Source organism: Chenopodium album, chromosome 10 (assembly GCF_948465745.1).
Source record: "Chenopodium album chromosome 10, dcCheAlbu1.1, whole genome shotgun sequence".
Taxonomy (NCBI): Eukaryota; Viridiplantae; Streptophyta; class Magnoliopsida; order Caryophyllales; family Amaranthaceae; genus Chenopodium; species Chenopodium album.
In genome coordinates, this window is record NC_137843.1 from 57,228,835 (window position 1) to 57,246,507 (window position 17,673).

Consider the following 17,673-nt stretch of genomic DNA (forward strand, 5'->3'; position numbering starts at 1 on the left):
AAGTTGCTGGGACTTTGCCACGGCCAACCCGTGGTGTCTACTGATCTTGGTAAGTTTCCCTTGGGCATAAAAGGAGGAGCCACGACCAGGCCAAAGCTTAATGCAACAAGCCACGACCAGGCCAAGGCTAGGCAATTTCTACACAATACTCCTTCGAAAACAACTTCAAGCTTGGAATATGACCATATGATGTTGGGCTCGTAATCTCCTACACGCTCCTAGCTCACTTAGCTTGCAAAGGTGTTCTTTTACGCGTAAATCCTACAAAATAAAGAAAGAGAGCACGAGGAGAGCAACATCGAAATATAAAGAAATATAGCTCTAAAAGATTAAATACATAGAGAAAATATGATAGAAACACTCAAATATAACATATAACAATGAGTATATAAATGTGTTATCAAATTCCCCCACACTTAACCTTTACTCGTCCTCGAGGAAAGAAAACAAAACTAACCTAGAAAGCAATAAATCCTAATACTCACTGTCGTAGGAATCACGATTGCACTTAGCATGTGCAACAAGCCCTTTAAACCCCTAGGCTACCCTAGTGGACGAGTTTGGTCTCGTGAAGGTTTTCAGAAGGCATACCTACAAAGCCGAACCAAGAACTTCCAAACCAAAATGTTCAGCCAAGTGATCAAATTGAAAATCAAAATCATTTTTATTCAAAACTCAATTTATGCATCACAAATCAATGACATAGATGAAACGATAAATTGTAGCACCCTTCAATAACCAACCAATCTTGCCACTTCCTTTCCTCAAGCTTGAACCTTCCCTAAGGATGCTCAACCATATTAGCTCAATGCCTCACTTCGATTTGATGACCTTCGTCAAGACTTGCACAAAATCTTGCCCTCCACCGTTTTAGTGACCAAATTGCAAGGAAAATCATGAGGACTTTTAAAGGGTAAGCTTGGGTGATAGGGTGAGAGAGATGTAAATTTTGGGAATGTGGTGCTTAAAATCAATCCAACAAAACTCATACATAACACCCTTCAATGTGATATGCACGAAATCAAAAGATATCAACCATGAGATTAAAAACAACAAATTTCCAACAATGAACGCATTGCTCTTCCTTGTCAACTCCATTGATTCAACATTAACATTTACCCTTCTTTATTTCTCATCATCATTATTCAATACTCTTTTTTTTTTCATTTTTTTCATATTTTTTTTATATCATATCTTTATTCACTTTTTTTTTTTCATACCACCTTCCTTGTTTTTTCTTTTTTTTTTTTTTCATACCACCTTCCTTCGAATAGCTCATCATACAAATCCACATGCCTTAACAAAATACTCTTCTTATCCAAACAATGCATTACAGAACCATAATGTTGTAACACAAGGGTAGTCAAGAAAGAAATAAGGCTCAAAGGGGCTATCAAGAGAAGGATGTAACATATAAAGAAAAATTCCTAAAGATGACTCTGAAAGCTCTAAATAACAAAAATATGCCTCAATCATATTTCCCAAGCAATTCGATAGTCGATCTCAGGAAGCTAAAATGCAAGTCTCAATTAGGGCGATCAAGAAGGAGGGTATTCGATTTGAGTCTTACGAGGTTCGTGGCCCTCCAATAGGTACTTATCGCACAAGAGGAAAGCGAAACCATCTTACCACAAACAATTGTTATCAAAAGGATTTACGCTACTTATCGAATTACTCAAACTAATCCCAAACAATTCATGAGAAATAGTTTTTTTTTTTTTTTTTTTTTTTTTTTTTTTTTTTTTTTTATTTTTAAAGAAAGAAGAAATCACTTGTTTCACATTTTGGAATGAAAACAAACCTCAGTATCTCACTAACGACAACTATACTACCAAAGCAAAGTCCAATATATACAATGAATATACCCTCCCCCACACTTGAAATTTGCAATGTCCACAATGCAACAATATAGCATATATAGAGAAGGGAGAGGTACTCACAAAGCCTCATTGAGGAGGGGGATGAGGAGGGCTTGAGAACCCTTGTTGTTTGAGCCAAGTGTCAAGACGGTGCAATGTCGTGGACATAAACACCATTTGCTCCTTGATTAGTTTTTGCTCATCCTTGATTTCATCGATAGAGCCTTGGACCTTGTCAATAGCACTGATTAGAGAGGACACTGAAGAGAGGCTAGCAGTCTCATGAGAACTTGGGATATTGGACTGCACAGGAATTCTAGGAGGTACTACCGAATCCGAAAGGTTGGGCTCTCTAGTAAGGGACGAAATATTATTGAATGACCAATTAGTCGGATCACGCAAGGGCATAGCTTCCGGAGAGGGCAACTCATCCTCACCATCATCTCGAATGCTCCATAGGATGGTGCCTTCTGTTTCCTTGATCCAACCCATTGAAGAACAAGAGGCTAGATTCAAAACATCGGTACCTTGTACACTTCCTTCGGCAAGAAGTTGTTCTTTGTGCCCCAAGCTAAGAGCAATTAGTGTGACATATCCTCCTTGTACAATTGCTCCTCCTGTATTGCTTCTATTGGCTAAGGTCTCCATTTGCTTTATGAGGAAAGCTCCTGTGTTAATTTCCTTGGCATGGAGCATACTGTCAATGAAAAATACATCATCCTTTCGAACATTACCACCATCATGACGTCCAAGTACGGTACAAGATAATAGTCGTTGAACATAGCGAATGGCGGGGTGGCGAATGAAACTTCCCTTAACTCCATCCTTATTCCAAGGCACTTCACCAGCGATAATTCTCCAAGTATTGTCGGCATACCAACGCGTAGGAGTACATCTCAAGCCGACGTTTGGTAAGCCAAGAACAGCATTCAACTTCTCTAAGGTCCAGGTATGCTCTTGGTTGTATAATTGGAATGTAATCGAACCATGCTCACAACCTTTCCCATAGGTAACATTGGCCTTTAAAGAACTTAAAAATTCTAGTGTGATTCTCTTATATGTGGGAGGCTTCTTTTGAATAAAGTCACCCCAACCAATGTTATTCACAAGCCAACCAACATCATGCTCAATGTGTAAGGAGCGTAAGGCATTAGCATCACAAAATCGAGTAGCAACTACTCCTCTAGTAAATAGCCTTTCATACTTCTTCTTATGCTCATCATTTTTAAACACAATGTCATAGTAATCAATTTCTATTGGAGCCTTATGCTTAGGAGTAGAAGAAGAAGATGGAGTTTTACCCTTGAGAGTGGTTGAGCTGCCTTTCGAAGTAGAGAGTCGACTCCTTGGATTAGCGGTCTTGCCTTTCGAAGTAGAAACCGTAGGAGCTCTCTTCCTCTTATTTGATGTGGTACGCCCCATGAATTGAGTACAAGATCAACTAAGCAATACCCACACCGTCTTCGTGCCGAAAATCGATTCAATTTTTTTTTTTTTCACACCCAAATAAAATCTTCAAGCTCTTGAATTTATGCAATTATTCACTAGGGTTCGATGGGTAGCGACAATTTAAGAGCAAAAGATCAAAATTTAGATGGTATTGGAATAGTTTTATGGGAAATTTGTCAAAGAATTGCAGTTTAGAGCAGTAAAGAAACGAAGGAGATGACAAACGAAGAGCGGTCGTTAATATAAGGGCTGCGATGCGTCCGATTGCTGATGATACTTCGTTCCTTTTATTTTCTTTTGGGGTAGCAGACATGGGCCACGATTCGGTCGTTGCAATGTTTGAATGGCCACGACTATACCGTGGTATCTACTGTCTTTTTCTCAAACCTTGCCTTCTTTTTTTTTTTTCAAAATACAAGTAGGATACACCACGGCAATAACGTGGCTTCCTCTTGTTTCCACGCCAAGCCCAATACTCCAGTAGACCAGTATATATGTGAAATTGCTGCTGCAACTTTGTCTTCTTATATAATATGGTGTCAGCTATTAAAATTCCATTAGCAAACCAAATTCCACTCAAAACGTATTCTTGCACCTAAATCAAATTAGTGGAAGTAAAAGAATTAGTTAGGTAAAAATGATAATGATAGCATTAACTAATTCTATTACTAATACTAAGTAACTAGTACCTGCTAGTCCTACTATTAACTAATAAGCTCTAAAATAAAAACGTACTAACTTCCTCTTTTTTTTTTTTTTTTTTTTTTTTTTTTTTTTTATTATAGGAAAGAAGAAAAATAATAATAATAAATAGGAAAAACTAAGAGAAAAAAAAAAAAAAAAAAAGGAAAGAGGATTAGAAAAAGAAAATAAAAAATAAATTGGGTTGCCTCCCAAAAAGCGCTTGTTTATAAGGTCTTAAGCTCGACCTCCTTTTTGCTCAATTATGTTGTGATGGGGTTGCGAGTGTAATATCCACTCTCTCCTCAATTGGGTCTCCAACTCGGTAATGCTTCACCCTTTGACCATTAACTTTGAAGGTACCCCCAGTTGCATTCCATAGCTCAATAGTACCATAAGGATAGACCTTCCGAATTTTAAATGGACCTGACCACCTAGAGCGGAGTTTACCAGGAAATAATTTCAGTCTTGAATTAAATAGAAGGACTTGATCTCCCTCCCTAAATTCTCGACGTATGAGACCCTTGTCATGCCATCTTTTTGTTTTCTCTTTGTACAACTTAGAACTCTCATAAGCATCTAAACGGAGCTCATCTAACTCGTTAAGTTGTAACAATCTTTTCTCACCTGCTGCTTGAGCGTCAAAATTAAGGCTCTTAATTGCCCAATATGCACGGTGTTCTAGCTCAACAGGGAGATGGCAAGCTTTACCATAAACTAGTCGATATGGGGTTGTACCAATTGGCGTTTTGAATGCCGTTCGGTATGCCCAAAGAGCATCATCAATTTTTATCGACCAATCTTTTCTTGTCCTAGCGACTGTTTTCTCCAATATAGATTTTATTTCTCGGTTGGACACCTCAACTTGACCGCTAGTTTGTGGATGATAGCCAATTCCAACCCTGTGTTGCACTCCATACTTTTTCAACATTGCTTCAAACCGATTCTCCAAGAAATGTGTTCCCCTGTCACTAATTAACACACGTGGTAAACCACCCGAGCATCATTGGTTGGAGTAGCAATTGCTTCAACCCACTTTGAGACATAGTCAACGACTACTAGAATATATCGATTACCATAGGAAGAAGGGAATGGTCCCATGAAATCTATCCCCCACACGTCAAACAACTCGACCTCGAGTATGTTATTGAGTGGCATCTCGTGCTTCCTTGAAATAGTACCGGTCCGTTGACAACGGTCATATGCTTTAACATAGGCATAGATATCTTTGAACAAAGTTGGCCAATAAAAACCACATTGTAAAATCTTCGCGGCCGTTTTTGTAGGACCTGCATGCCCACCGCACGGTAAGTCATGGCAATGAGAAATAATTTTGCTTACCTCACCTTCTGGAACACATCTTCTTATCATTGCATCCGCACATAACCTATAAAGGGATGGATCGTCCCAAAAATGTCGCCTTGCTTCATAAAAGAATTTCTTCTTTTGTTGAGATGAGTAACCATGGGGCAATGTACCTGTGGACAAATAATTAGCTAAGTCAGCATACCAAGGTGATTCAGTTTGAGAAAGTGCTAATAAATGTTCATCAGGGAAAGAATCATCAATGGGGAGGTCATCTCCGTCCCCCTTATCGAGAAGGAGGCGAGAAAGATGGTCTGCAACGACATTTTCAGTCCCTTTCGTATCTCTTATCTCGATGTCGTAATCTTGTAACAGAAGGACCCATCGAATCAACCGCGGCTTGGCGTGACTCTTAGTCATCAAATATTTCAATGCAGCGTGATCTGTGTGGATTATCACCTTCGAACCAACAAGGTATGAGTGAAACTTCTCTATTGCATAAATTACCGCTAGCATCTCTTTTTCAGTTGTGGCATAATTCATTTGAGCAGAATCAAGAGTTTTACTAGAGTAATAAATAGCGTGAAGTTTTCTATCCTTCCGTTGCCCCAAGACGGCCCCTATCGCATAGTCACTAGCATCACACATAATCTCAAATGGTAAGGTCCAATCCGGGGGTTGCATAACGGGAGCGGAGATCAAAGCTTCTTTCAACCTGTTAAAAGCCTCAAGACAAGCATCAGTAAAAACAAATGGGGCATCTTTGGCCAAAAGCTCAGTTAGAGGTCTAGCGATTTTCGAAAAATCTTTAATAAATCGTCTATAAAATCCTGCATGACCAAGAAAGCTCCGAATTCCTTTTACAGAATTAGGAGGGGGTAATCGCTCAATGACCTCTATCTTTGCTTTATCAACCTCAATACCCTTATTTGACACCACATGGCCAAGAACGACTCCTTGTTGTACCATAAAATGGCATTTTTCCCAGTTTAAAATTAAATTGACTTCTTTACATCTATGGAGCACCTTTTCCAAATTTTCAAGACATACATCAAAAGATGTTCCATAGACAGAGAAGTCATCCATAAAAACTTCCATTGAATTTTCAATAAGACCTGAGAAAATTGCCATCATACAACGTTGGAACGTGGCTGGAGCATTACATAATCCAAATGGCATTCTTCGATAGGCGAAGGTGCCATAGGGACATGTGAAAGTAGTCTTTTCCTGATCACTTGGACGAATGGGAATTTGAAAGAAGCCAGAATATCCGTCCAAGTAGCAGAAAAAGGAATGCTTAGCCAAACGTTCAAGCATCTGATCAATAAAGGGAAGGGGAAAATGGTCCTTCCGGGTGGCCTTATTCAATCTCCTGTAATCTATACACATTCGCCAACCTGTAACAGTTCTAGTGGCAATTGGCTCACCCTTGTCATTCTTAACGACGGTCATACCTCCTTTCTTAGGGACTACTTGTACAGGGCTAACCCACTTACTATCTGAGATAGGGTAAATTATTCCTGCAGCAAGCAATTTAAGAACCTCTTTTTTAACTACCTCCATCATATTTGGATTAAGTCGTCTTTGAGGTTCTATGGAGGAGGTATGATCGTCCTCAAGAATTATCTTATGCATACAAAATGAGGGATTAATACCCTTAATATCATCAATGGTGTACCCAATAACACTTTTGTATTTTCTCAAAACGGTGAGCAGTTGCTCTAATTTCGTGTCATTAAGCTCAGCATTAACAATAACAGGATATGTATTATTAGGACCAAGATATGCATATTTAAGAGTAGAGGGAAGGGGTTTTAACTCTACCTCGGGAGGCGTAGTACTCTCCCCAATACTCGATACACTAAGGACTTCCTTCACTAGAGCGACGGTTGGAATTGCTTTTCCTTCCTCAAGTAGCCGCGTGTACTCCTTTGTTTCCCAATCTTCCTCATTGGCACTTCCCACCAACACCGCTTCAAGTGCATCATCCTTTCTAATCAAGGGTAGTTGCTCACGTTCTAAATCATCAAGAACATCCACTTGGCAAATAGTCTCTCCCATGGAAGGAGTTCCCATAGCATTCAAGAGTGAATACTCCATTTTCTCGTCTCCCACCTCAAAAGTGATTTTTCCATTCTTCATATCAATGATTGCACCTGCAGTGGCTAAGAATGGTCTGCCAAGTATAATGGGGACATGTGCATCCTCCTCCATCTCCATCACAACGAAATCGCATGGGATAAAGAATTTTCCCACGCGAAGAGGAACATCTTCAAGTATACCCAAAGGAAACTTCACCGACCTATCCGCAAGTTGTAGAGACATGCGCGTAGGCTTTAATTCACCCATTTGAAGTTTCTTGCAAATAGAAAGTGGCATAAGACTCACACTTGCACCCAGATCACATAATGCCTTGTTGATCTCTATATCCCCAAGCTTTACCGGAATTGAGTAGCTACCCGGATCACCTAATTTCTTAGGAAGTGTATTTTGCAAAATAGCACTACACTCTGCATTCAACGCAACAGTAGCATTCTCCTCTAGCTTCTTCTTGTTAGAGAGCATATCCTTCAAAAATTTTGCATAAGATGGCATCTCGGATATTGCATCTAAGAATGGAATGTTGATGTGAAGCTTCTTCAAAATATCAAGAAATTTTCCATACTTCTTCTCTAACTTAGCTTGAGCCAACCTTTGTGGGAAGGGAACTTGTGGCACATATGGAGCAAGTGGTGGTGGAGTCGATGTCCTTGGTTCCTCCTCAACCGCACTACTATCAATCACCTTCTCATTTGTGACTACCTCTTCGACAACCTTCTGTGATGGCTCCTTTACGGGAGGATCTTCCAACTGCTTTCCACTCCTCAAAGTTATAGCATGCATGTGCCCTTTTTGTGGTTGCTCTGTTTGACCTGGAAAGGTGTTTGGAGTCTTCACAATTTGGCCAACTTGGTGAGCAAGTTGACTTACTTGATTTTCCATGAGCTTACCTTGAGCTTGCAACTGTTGGATGGAACTTTTGGTGGTAGAGATAAACTCCTCCATCATAAGCTCATAGTTGGATTTTTGTGGGGGTGGTTGCATAGGTTGTTGGACTAGAGGTGGCCTTGCTTGGAAACCAGGTGGTGGTGCATTATAATTGGTATTTCGAGGTGGTGGTGGAGTTGGATTTTGTTGAGCTTGGGTATTCTTGTAAGAGAAGTTTGGATGATGTTTCCAACCTTCATTATATGTGTTTGAATGTGGGTCATATGGCCTTTTGGGATTTGAAGCGTAGAATGCATTGGCTTCCTCAATCGACATCTCATTAGTGTTTTGCGGACACTCAGGTGCAATGTGACCTTGTACATTACACATTTGACAAGTTTCAGATGAGCCAGAAAAAGATCCTGCTTGAAGCTTGTCGACCTTAATTGTCAACGCCTGCACAGAACTAGTTAAAAGGGTTAGAGCATCAACATCATGCATACCTCCCTTTTTAACATTGCGTCGTCCTCCTGGATGGTAGTTGTCATTTGCCGCCATCTTCTCAATCAACTCCTTCGCCTCAGTAGGATTCTTGGTCATGATAGAACCTCCAGACGCAGCATCAATATATATGCGAGATTCATGGGTCAAACCATTATAGAATGTCTGGATTAGCATCCACTCAGGAATACCATGGTGAGGACACTGTCTCTGTAGACGCTTGAACCTTCTCCAGGCTTCATATAGAGACTCATCATCAGATTGATGAAAGGTAGCAAGCTCGTTCCTTAGTCTCGCAGTCTTCTCTTGCCCCAAGAATTTAACTAGAAAGGCCTTGGCAAGTTTATCCCACGTATCAAAAGAACCAGTACCTTCATCTCGTAACCATTCCTTCGCCCTATCCCGTAGTGAGAAAGGAAAAAGGCGAAGTCTAATAGCATCATCAGTAACACCATTGAGCTTCATAGTATCACACTTTTCCAAGAAACTGTCTATATGAGTTACAGGACAATCATTCGGTGAACCCGCAAAAGAATCATTGGAAATGAACTGTATGAACTGAGGCTTCAATTCGAAACTCTGAGCAGTGACCGGTGGTCTGACAATACTAGAAAGAAGTCCAGTTGTTGTATCAGGAATTCCATACTCTAAAAGAGATTTATTTCCTGGATCGCCCATGTCTCTTTTGTTTTGATTCTTCTTTCTTTTTCTACCTCCTCGTCTCCTTGCAGTTGCTTCGATTTCAGAATCAAGTGGTGTTAGATCGTCTGACCCTGAACGTCGAGTTTGCATGCAACAAAGAACTAAAAGCAAAGAAATCAAAAACACAAGAGAAAATAGCCGAAGCAACAAATAAAGCTTAGTAAAAACGAACCACAAGTAACTAGTATAAAAACCGTTAGTCCCCGGCAACGGCGCCAAAATTTGATAGGCGTGTCGCGTACCTAACAAAAATAACCTAACAAGACCACTACTATGTAGACGGGCAAGTAAGGGTCGAATCCCAAGAGACTATGGTTCAACTAATTAATTAGACTAAAGTAACTACTAAACAAGTAACCAATCAATAGTGATATTCAACTAATCTAATTCTAAACAAAATAAACAAGAAGAATCAAGATGAAATAAATCAATTAATAAAAACATCTAGAGTTAAGTATCACCACTAGTATGAATAATGCAAAGATAAATCCCTACCCCAATTAATCAAAATAATAATACTCAAAGGAAGGACGTGCCCTTGAAAATACCAATAAACCCCTTCCGAGTATTTATGGCTTCTCTAAAATCCAATCAAACCTATTTCCATGGTATCTTGCAATTTAGAGACATTAAACTCAACATCCATACAATCCTAGCAATTCATCCTACCTATTTCCATGGAGAATTTCATGCCCTTATTGAATTTAATCAAACCATCTAATCTCAACTTCCATTGATAAATAAGATACTTGGTTCAATCAATATCAAATTACGTCTAACCTAACATTGATAAATTAGCACAATTCAATAAGCAAAGCAATTAATCTAATTAAATAAGGAATTGGGGGAAATCATGCATTACTCATAAATAGGGTTTAACCTAACCCTAGAATATAAATCTACTCACTCATAATTAAATTAACAAAATAATCAAAAGACATAATAATATAGAAAAGAAGAAATACTTGAATTAATGGAATTGAAGATGAAATCTTGAACAAAGTAAATCTGAAATTGAAGGGAATTGTAGAATTCTTCAACTCAATTTAACGAGTCCAAAAAAGTGATCTAATATGCCTAACCAAAGCCTATTTATATCCCTAGGAATAAGTTAAGAAGTTTCCTAAAATAGGTCTTCCAAACCGCCACAAACTTGGCTTTCGATGCTTCGTCAGGTGATAGCCACGGGTTACCCAAAGTTGCTGGGACTTTGCCACGGCCAACCCGTGGTGTCTACTGATCTTGGTAAGTTTCCCTTGGGCATAAAAGGAGGAGCCACGACCAGGCCAAAGCTTAATGCAACAAGCCACGACCAGGCCAAGGCTAGGCAATTTCTACACAATACTCCTTCGAAAACAACTTCAAGCTTGGAATATGACCATATGATGTTGGGCTCGTAATCTCCTACACGCTCCTAGCTCACTTAGCTTGCAAAGGTGCTCTTTTACGCGTAAATCCTACAAAATAAAGAAAGAGAGCACGAGGAGAGCAACATCGAAATATAAAGAAATATAGCTCTAAAAGATTAAATACATAGAGAAAATATGATAGAAACACTCAAATATAACATATAACAATGAGTATATAAATGTGTTATCAGTACTCCATACATATCAAACTTATATGTGGTCAGACTCTCTTTCAACCTGAGTTTAATTTGACCTACCACAATCATAAATAGTACTTCGTATTCCATACTTCGTATTTATACCACAATCATAATTTTATGACTTATGACTATTATAGTATTATGCATGTTTTGGAAAAGCATTACTCTTAACCTTTTTTTCTTTTTTGAATAGGCATTACTCTTAACCTAGGGAAACGATGTTAACTTAAAACTTAAACAGGCCTCTTGATTCTGAATCTGCTTTACATGATCATATCCTTGTACTCCGTGATAGAGATATATGTTAATATTCTCTAGTATATTTTGTGAATATCCTTTTGTATAATTAGGTTAACTCATATGTTAGGTTGTAATCCCTATAAATATTGTTTAATGAGAATGACCTAATCAAGGAGAATTATACACATTTACACTCCGTACTTCATATTATGGCAACTCCTTTTTCTTTTTTTTTTATTTTTTATTTTTTTGGCAGCTACTGCCTACTGGCATTTGTCCCATTAGATATAAGCAAGGTTTATGTCGATACTGTAATACAAGGAGAATTTTTAATTGTGATAACACCGTGTTTGATGAGAAAATTGCAAGAAAAGGATGGGATTAATTATGTTTAGATACTTGAGATTAGTTCTAACAGATTGATCAGGTAAAAGATCTTGATCTAATGATGCAGTGATACTAATTAACATAAGCGTGTCATATGTAAGTTTTAGTACAGCACCATTCTTCGACAAAAACATCAAAATTCCAAGTTCACACAGATCAGAAACACTTCTAGATCATAAGCAACAGACCAAAAGGAGAGTTTCATCTGATCGAAATCACAAAGCTAGTCCAGCATAGATCTTCAAATCATCTTCGCAGTCAGGGTTTCCTTCATAATACTCAGGATGGCTCTCAACAAATTTAGCCAAATCCTTGAAAATTGCAGTAAGAGGGTGAGAAGGGAAGTCATAAACTTGCTTATGAGGTTTAATACCACCTAGCAATGTCATTGCTGTTGCACCTGATTCCTCTAGATGAGATGTAGTGTTTTTCACATTGATGAACCAATCTTGGTTAAGACAGTTCTCAACCTCCTTAAGGATTTTCCAAACCCGATGCTGATTATCAGGAGAAGTTGCATCAGGAAGAAGATGATACTTCCCAGTTGCTGTAACCTTGTCAAAATCTTGCCAGAACCCATCATGGTATTGGAATCCCAATCAAACTTCAAGAAATCGCAACCCTTTTGCCCATGAAAGTTTCAGGCCTCCAATGAGAGTAAGCATTGGCAAAACCGAGGGATCAAGGGTGCCAATAACACTATGCATGTGCCTTGAGAATCCAGCAACCCATTCTCCATCATTGTCTCAAATTAGTCCACCAGCAAAACCATTTATTAGTTCAGGCTGATCTGGAGGATATTGCATAAAGCTGACAGTCAATATGTGATGAGCCTGCACTCGAAAAGTACCAAACACAGGTTTAAGCAATTAAATCCACTGGAACATACTTGTCAAAAGTTTGACATAAAATGAATTTACAAACCATAGTCATATTAGTTTCAGAAACTCTCTTCCTGCATTTTCTTTCTGATCTCCAGAGTTCAACTTCTTGGGTAGCATGACAATGCCCATTGCGAGTCTTAGTCCAGTGTTTGCAAGGGGAAACTTCTTCACAAACATAGCAATAGCACTGTGTAGCAGTCAAGTCCAAGAGAAGTTAGTTTGAGTACTAAGCTAGCAAATGTTTGTAATTTACTAATTTATACTTGCACTCAAAAGTTAACTAACAGTGTGTTTGGATAAAGAAAGGGGAAGGAAGAGAAGGGGGGGAAGGATAAGGAAGAATGGTGAGTTTTCCTTCTAAATCTCTCCATTGTTGGAGAGAACAATTTCCTACAATTTAATCCCCCAATTTCTCTCTCCTCCAATTCCCTTCCTTCCTCACTTGTTATCCAAATAAAAGATATTTCATCTCTCCATTTCTCTTCTCTTTCTTTCCCTCCATTTCCTTCAATCCAAATGCACCGTAAAAGAACAACGGAAAATCAAAGAACAGAACTGAACAATATACAGAGTAGCAATTTACAAGAGGCCTGAGGCTAAAAATAAGTGAAAAAAAAAAAGAAAAGAAAAGAAAAAAAAAAGAAAAAAAAGAACCTACACTAAGAAACAGCTACCATAATTCTCCATTTCATTTCAAAGTTCAATAATCAAAACTCGAGTGGTCTGGTGCACTTGTAAAAGCCATATTCTACAAAGCTTATAGCAAAACAATATTCCTCAATGATGCAAATGTTTTAATAAGCAATGCAATCCCTCATAATAGTCATAAACCATAATAAGGCCAATTTTGAGGGATGGTTTATCAACTGTGCATTTTAAATAATAGGCAAATTAAGGGTTAGTTTCCGAGTTTATCTCCCTGATAGATGATAAACCATCAAAAGAAACTAAGATTTGTGACAGCTATTTGTCAATGGTGATTAGAAATTTAACAATCGTGAGTGTATATTATTTCAAATTGAATTTATCAAGATTTAAGTAAATATATGTACATTCAAGTCACACTTTTGTAGACTATATTTTTCAGATTTAGTTACAAAATTGCTACTATACGTTGTTAAGTTTACAGTCCAAAAATGTACTCCAATAGCTAACAAATTTTTACACATTTAAACCCACAATATAATCTTGGTTGCAAATACAAAGATCAAAACCCTAGTCACTAAACTGATAGAGTATAAAACATATTCCTGGGCCTCAACCATCAGTTTAAACTTTTGGTTGAGTTGGTCCTTTAACATGGTATCAGAGCCAGCGTGACACAAAGGTCACGGGTTCGAATCTCATCTGCCCCTCCTTCAAAGTGGAATTAATTCGCACCAGGTATGGGTCATTTCAAACCCAAAGGGCCTTTCATGTGAGGGGGAGTGATAGAGTATAAAACATATTCCTGGGCCTCAACCATCAGTAGGACCAAAATGTAAGACAACAAATCAACCCCAAATAAAAAGAACTAATCATATCATTAATTATGTGAATAAGTAAAGTTTAGGTTTAGCATAACACTAATAACAAGTATTAATGAAAGAATTTGATAAAGTTAGAAAATTGGAAGATGGGTAGGTTTTCTTGACGATCATCGACATTTTTGTTGCTCTTCTTTTTTACTGATTTCTGTTTGTGCTTCCTCTTATGACCCATTTCTTTCTCTGTCTCTCTTGGTCAATGATGGATTTTGTATCCAAACCAAAGAATCCAAATCGATCGTCACCTCTTAGGCTATTAGGTTATGTTTTCCTTTACTTTATATGAGTACCCTCCAAGATTAAAACATTAACTAGCAAATTCGTAATGAGAAAATACAAAGTTAGGCCCCGTTCACTTCACCTTATTTTTGCTGAAATGAAATTATTTTTACTGAAACAAAATTATAGTTACTGAACTTAAATTATTTCTACTGAACTTAAATTTATTTTACTGAACTGAAATTATTTTTGCTGAACTAAAATTATTTTTACTGATTTTCTATTATAATTCTTGTTTAAGAAACTGAATTTTACTGAACTGAAATTATTTTTATTGAACCAAAATCAATTTTACTGAACTGAGTAAAAACCGTTTTTAGTGTTAGCAGTTTTACCCAATTTAATGCAATAACTTGGGGTCGCCCAAGCCTAAAAACTAGTTATTGAGATTAATGATTAATATATTGTTAAGACTCGATTACAATCCACTTGTAAGTATCCTACGTTAAAGAATAGAAAAGATGATGCCATTTTTAAAGATAGATGACTTATACTACTAGTCTATCACTAATAGTATGAACGTCATTGGGCCTTGTTAGTGGACCAAAGTTTAGTCCTCCTTGTTTGGTTTTCCATGCTCTTTTTGCATTATCTTAAATGCAAACATTTTCGACTCGAAAAGACAATCAATGCTTGAATTTTGTTCAAGTATAGAAATTAGAAAATTGCATTGAAAAAACATAAAATTTTCATTGAAAAAATTGCAACACCAAACTTAACAAATACAATAAAAAGAAGATAAGTACTCCATAGTAGAAAATTTGTGAGTTACGGAGTATGTGTTTTATGATAATGATAATCTTTTAACTTGATTTTCAAATTTAATTATCAATCTAGTAAAAAAAAATATAGGGTAATGCTATATGACCCTAAGGGTTACGGAGTATATATAAGTATTAAATATACTCTTGAAAATTGTATAAAATAATCTTTTTACTTTATCTCCGAATTTAATTATCTATCTAGTAAAATAAAATAAAATAAATCTATTCAGATACCCTACTTTTCTCGGATCAGGTTAGCCCAGCTACTACACATTGTCACTAAGGCTCTGTTTAGTTCGCCTTATATTTGCTTATCTGAACTTATCTGATCTGGTCTGATCTGAATGTCAGATTTAACCAAACTTTGACCTTAAATATACGATAATCTATACGGAAAAAATATATCAAGTGGAGTCTTGTTAGATTCGTAATGATGTATATTTTATTAGTATGTGATTTTCAGAATTTTTTTCATTACGAAATTAAAGATATTTAGCGATAAAAAATTGCACATAAAATGATAATCTGATCTGAACTTATTTTTTCTGAAATAAGTAAAAATAAGGTAAACTAAACAAAGTCTAATACGGTATCACAACCCTTTTATTTTGGACATGAGTCACATGACTATATGAGTGGGGAAACATGGGATTAGAGGTGTCAAACCCGAACCGACCCGAAAAAAATTATCCGTTTCGAATTGTAACCGATCCGATTTGATCCGAGAAATTCAAGACTCAAACCCGAACTGTAACCGAACTGAACTCAACCCGAATCCGAACTTGACCCGATCTGAACTTAACCCGCCACCGATTTGATCCGACCTGAACTCAACCCGAATCCAATTTGACCCGACCTGAACTCAACCCGAACCGATTTGACCCGACCTGAGCTCATCCCGAACCGAAATTAACCCGACAAATAACCGATCAGATCCGATCTGTTTTGACCCGAACTGATATTAACCCGACCCGATTTTAACTCGATTTGATTTTTACCCGATCCGAATTTAACCCGACCATAATTGATTATTGACCTTTTTATTCAAGTTCTTATACTATATATTTACTAATTATTAATAAGTTAACTTTTTTACTACAAAGAAATAGCCTGGAGTCTTAAGTTTACTACAAACCCATCACGTGAGACAATCTGACCAAAAAGTAGGTGGGGTCCATATAAAGAGCTCTCTCTTCCTATCTCTCTCCTTTTTTTTCTCTCTCTACCATGTGTTTTTAGAACATTTTAATCATTGTTATGTATTTACAAATACATAACATTCCTTCATTACTACTTCCTCTACAATTGTGCATTATCCTAGAATTATAGGCATTATACATCGTACAGTTATATACACACTACATACATATGCAATAATTTATGCTCAAATAAAAAGAATGTACATAGTAACAATTAACTATCAATAAGTATGATGTCAAGTTTTTAATATAAAAATTGAATTACTAATAAAGTAATTCTAACAACTCTAACAAATATCTTATACAAATTGAATTAGTAATAAACTAAACTAATAGTACAGAACTCATAACCTCATAAGATTGTACAATTGATGAAGAGTTGTCACCCTGTAATAACCTTAAAAAATTGATATTCTTTTTTGTATATATCACCATATGTAACTATTACTCGTCAATATATCACTAGCTCGGTCTCACTTATATAGGTATGATAAGTTATCGATAATTTTTCAATCTCAATTTCCTTTAAGATAAAAATTATACATAACTTGATCAAATGAGAAAACTAAAACTTCGTGCTTCGTAATTAATAATCATATTGAACCAATAATAAGGTAAAAACTCAATAATATCTCTAGATTAAAAATAATCTTATTTGGATATGAATTTGGTCAGCTCGACCAAAATCCAGCCAAACACAAAAAGGCATTGAATTGAAACTGACCATTTAATGAATCAACGGATCAACCTTATCTTAATCAAACCGAACTTGACCGAACTGAAATCATCGGAATCGTAATCAACCCGACCCAAATTCATCCGACCCGAAGTTATCCGGTTAAACCCGTTTTAAACCCGATCCAAATTTATTCGAACCGATCTAGAGTTGACCCGACCCATATCCGACCCGGACTCGATAGACCATGACCCGAATTTGACCCGACCCGAATTTGACCCGATCCGACCCAATCCGAGTTAAAAGGATAATTTTGATCCGAACAGACCCGACCCGAACAGACCCGACCCAAACTCCATCCGGTTATCCGAATTGACACCTCTACATGGGATGCATAGTGGACAAAGGTTGGTTAAATACTCCACACTACACATCTCCCCACAAATTCATTCATTCTTCTTCTCCATTTTAAAAGCTACAAAATCATCAAAAATCATGGCACAAAAATGTTATCATCATCAACTCCATCTTAAAAATAGTACTCCTCGTCTATATCCTTCTCTGCTAGCAACTCATTCCCGCCAGAAGCACAAAATCAGGAGACAACCCATGTTTGTGATGAAGAGAAATATGGACATGAAATTG

General features: G+C 37.2%; 1 protein-coding gene and 1 non-coding gene across 2 annotated transcripts; one reads left to right on the forward strand and one right to left on the reverse strand.

Annotated features, from left to right (window-relative positions):
- Positions 1-4,248: 4,248 nt before the first annotated feature.
- LOC145565509 (uncharacterized) lies at positions 4,249-4,920 on the reverse strand. The gene has a single exon (XM_081625487.1). It carries the CDS (start codon positions 4,918-4,920, stop codon positions 4,249-4,251), a length of 672 nt encoding a protein of 223 aa, XP_081481613.1.
- Positions 4,921-8,949: 4,029 nt separating this feature from the next.
- Positions 8,950-9,056, forward strand: LOC145565778 (small nucleolar RNA R71). Its single transcript, XR_014095156.1, has one exon. It is a non-coding gene; the product is annotated as a small nucleolar RNA R71 (small nucleolar RNA).
- Positions 9,057-17,673: the final 8,617 nt, after the last annotated feature.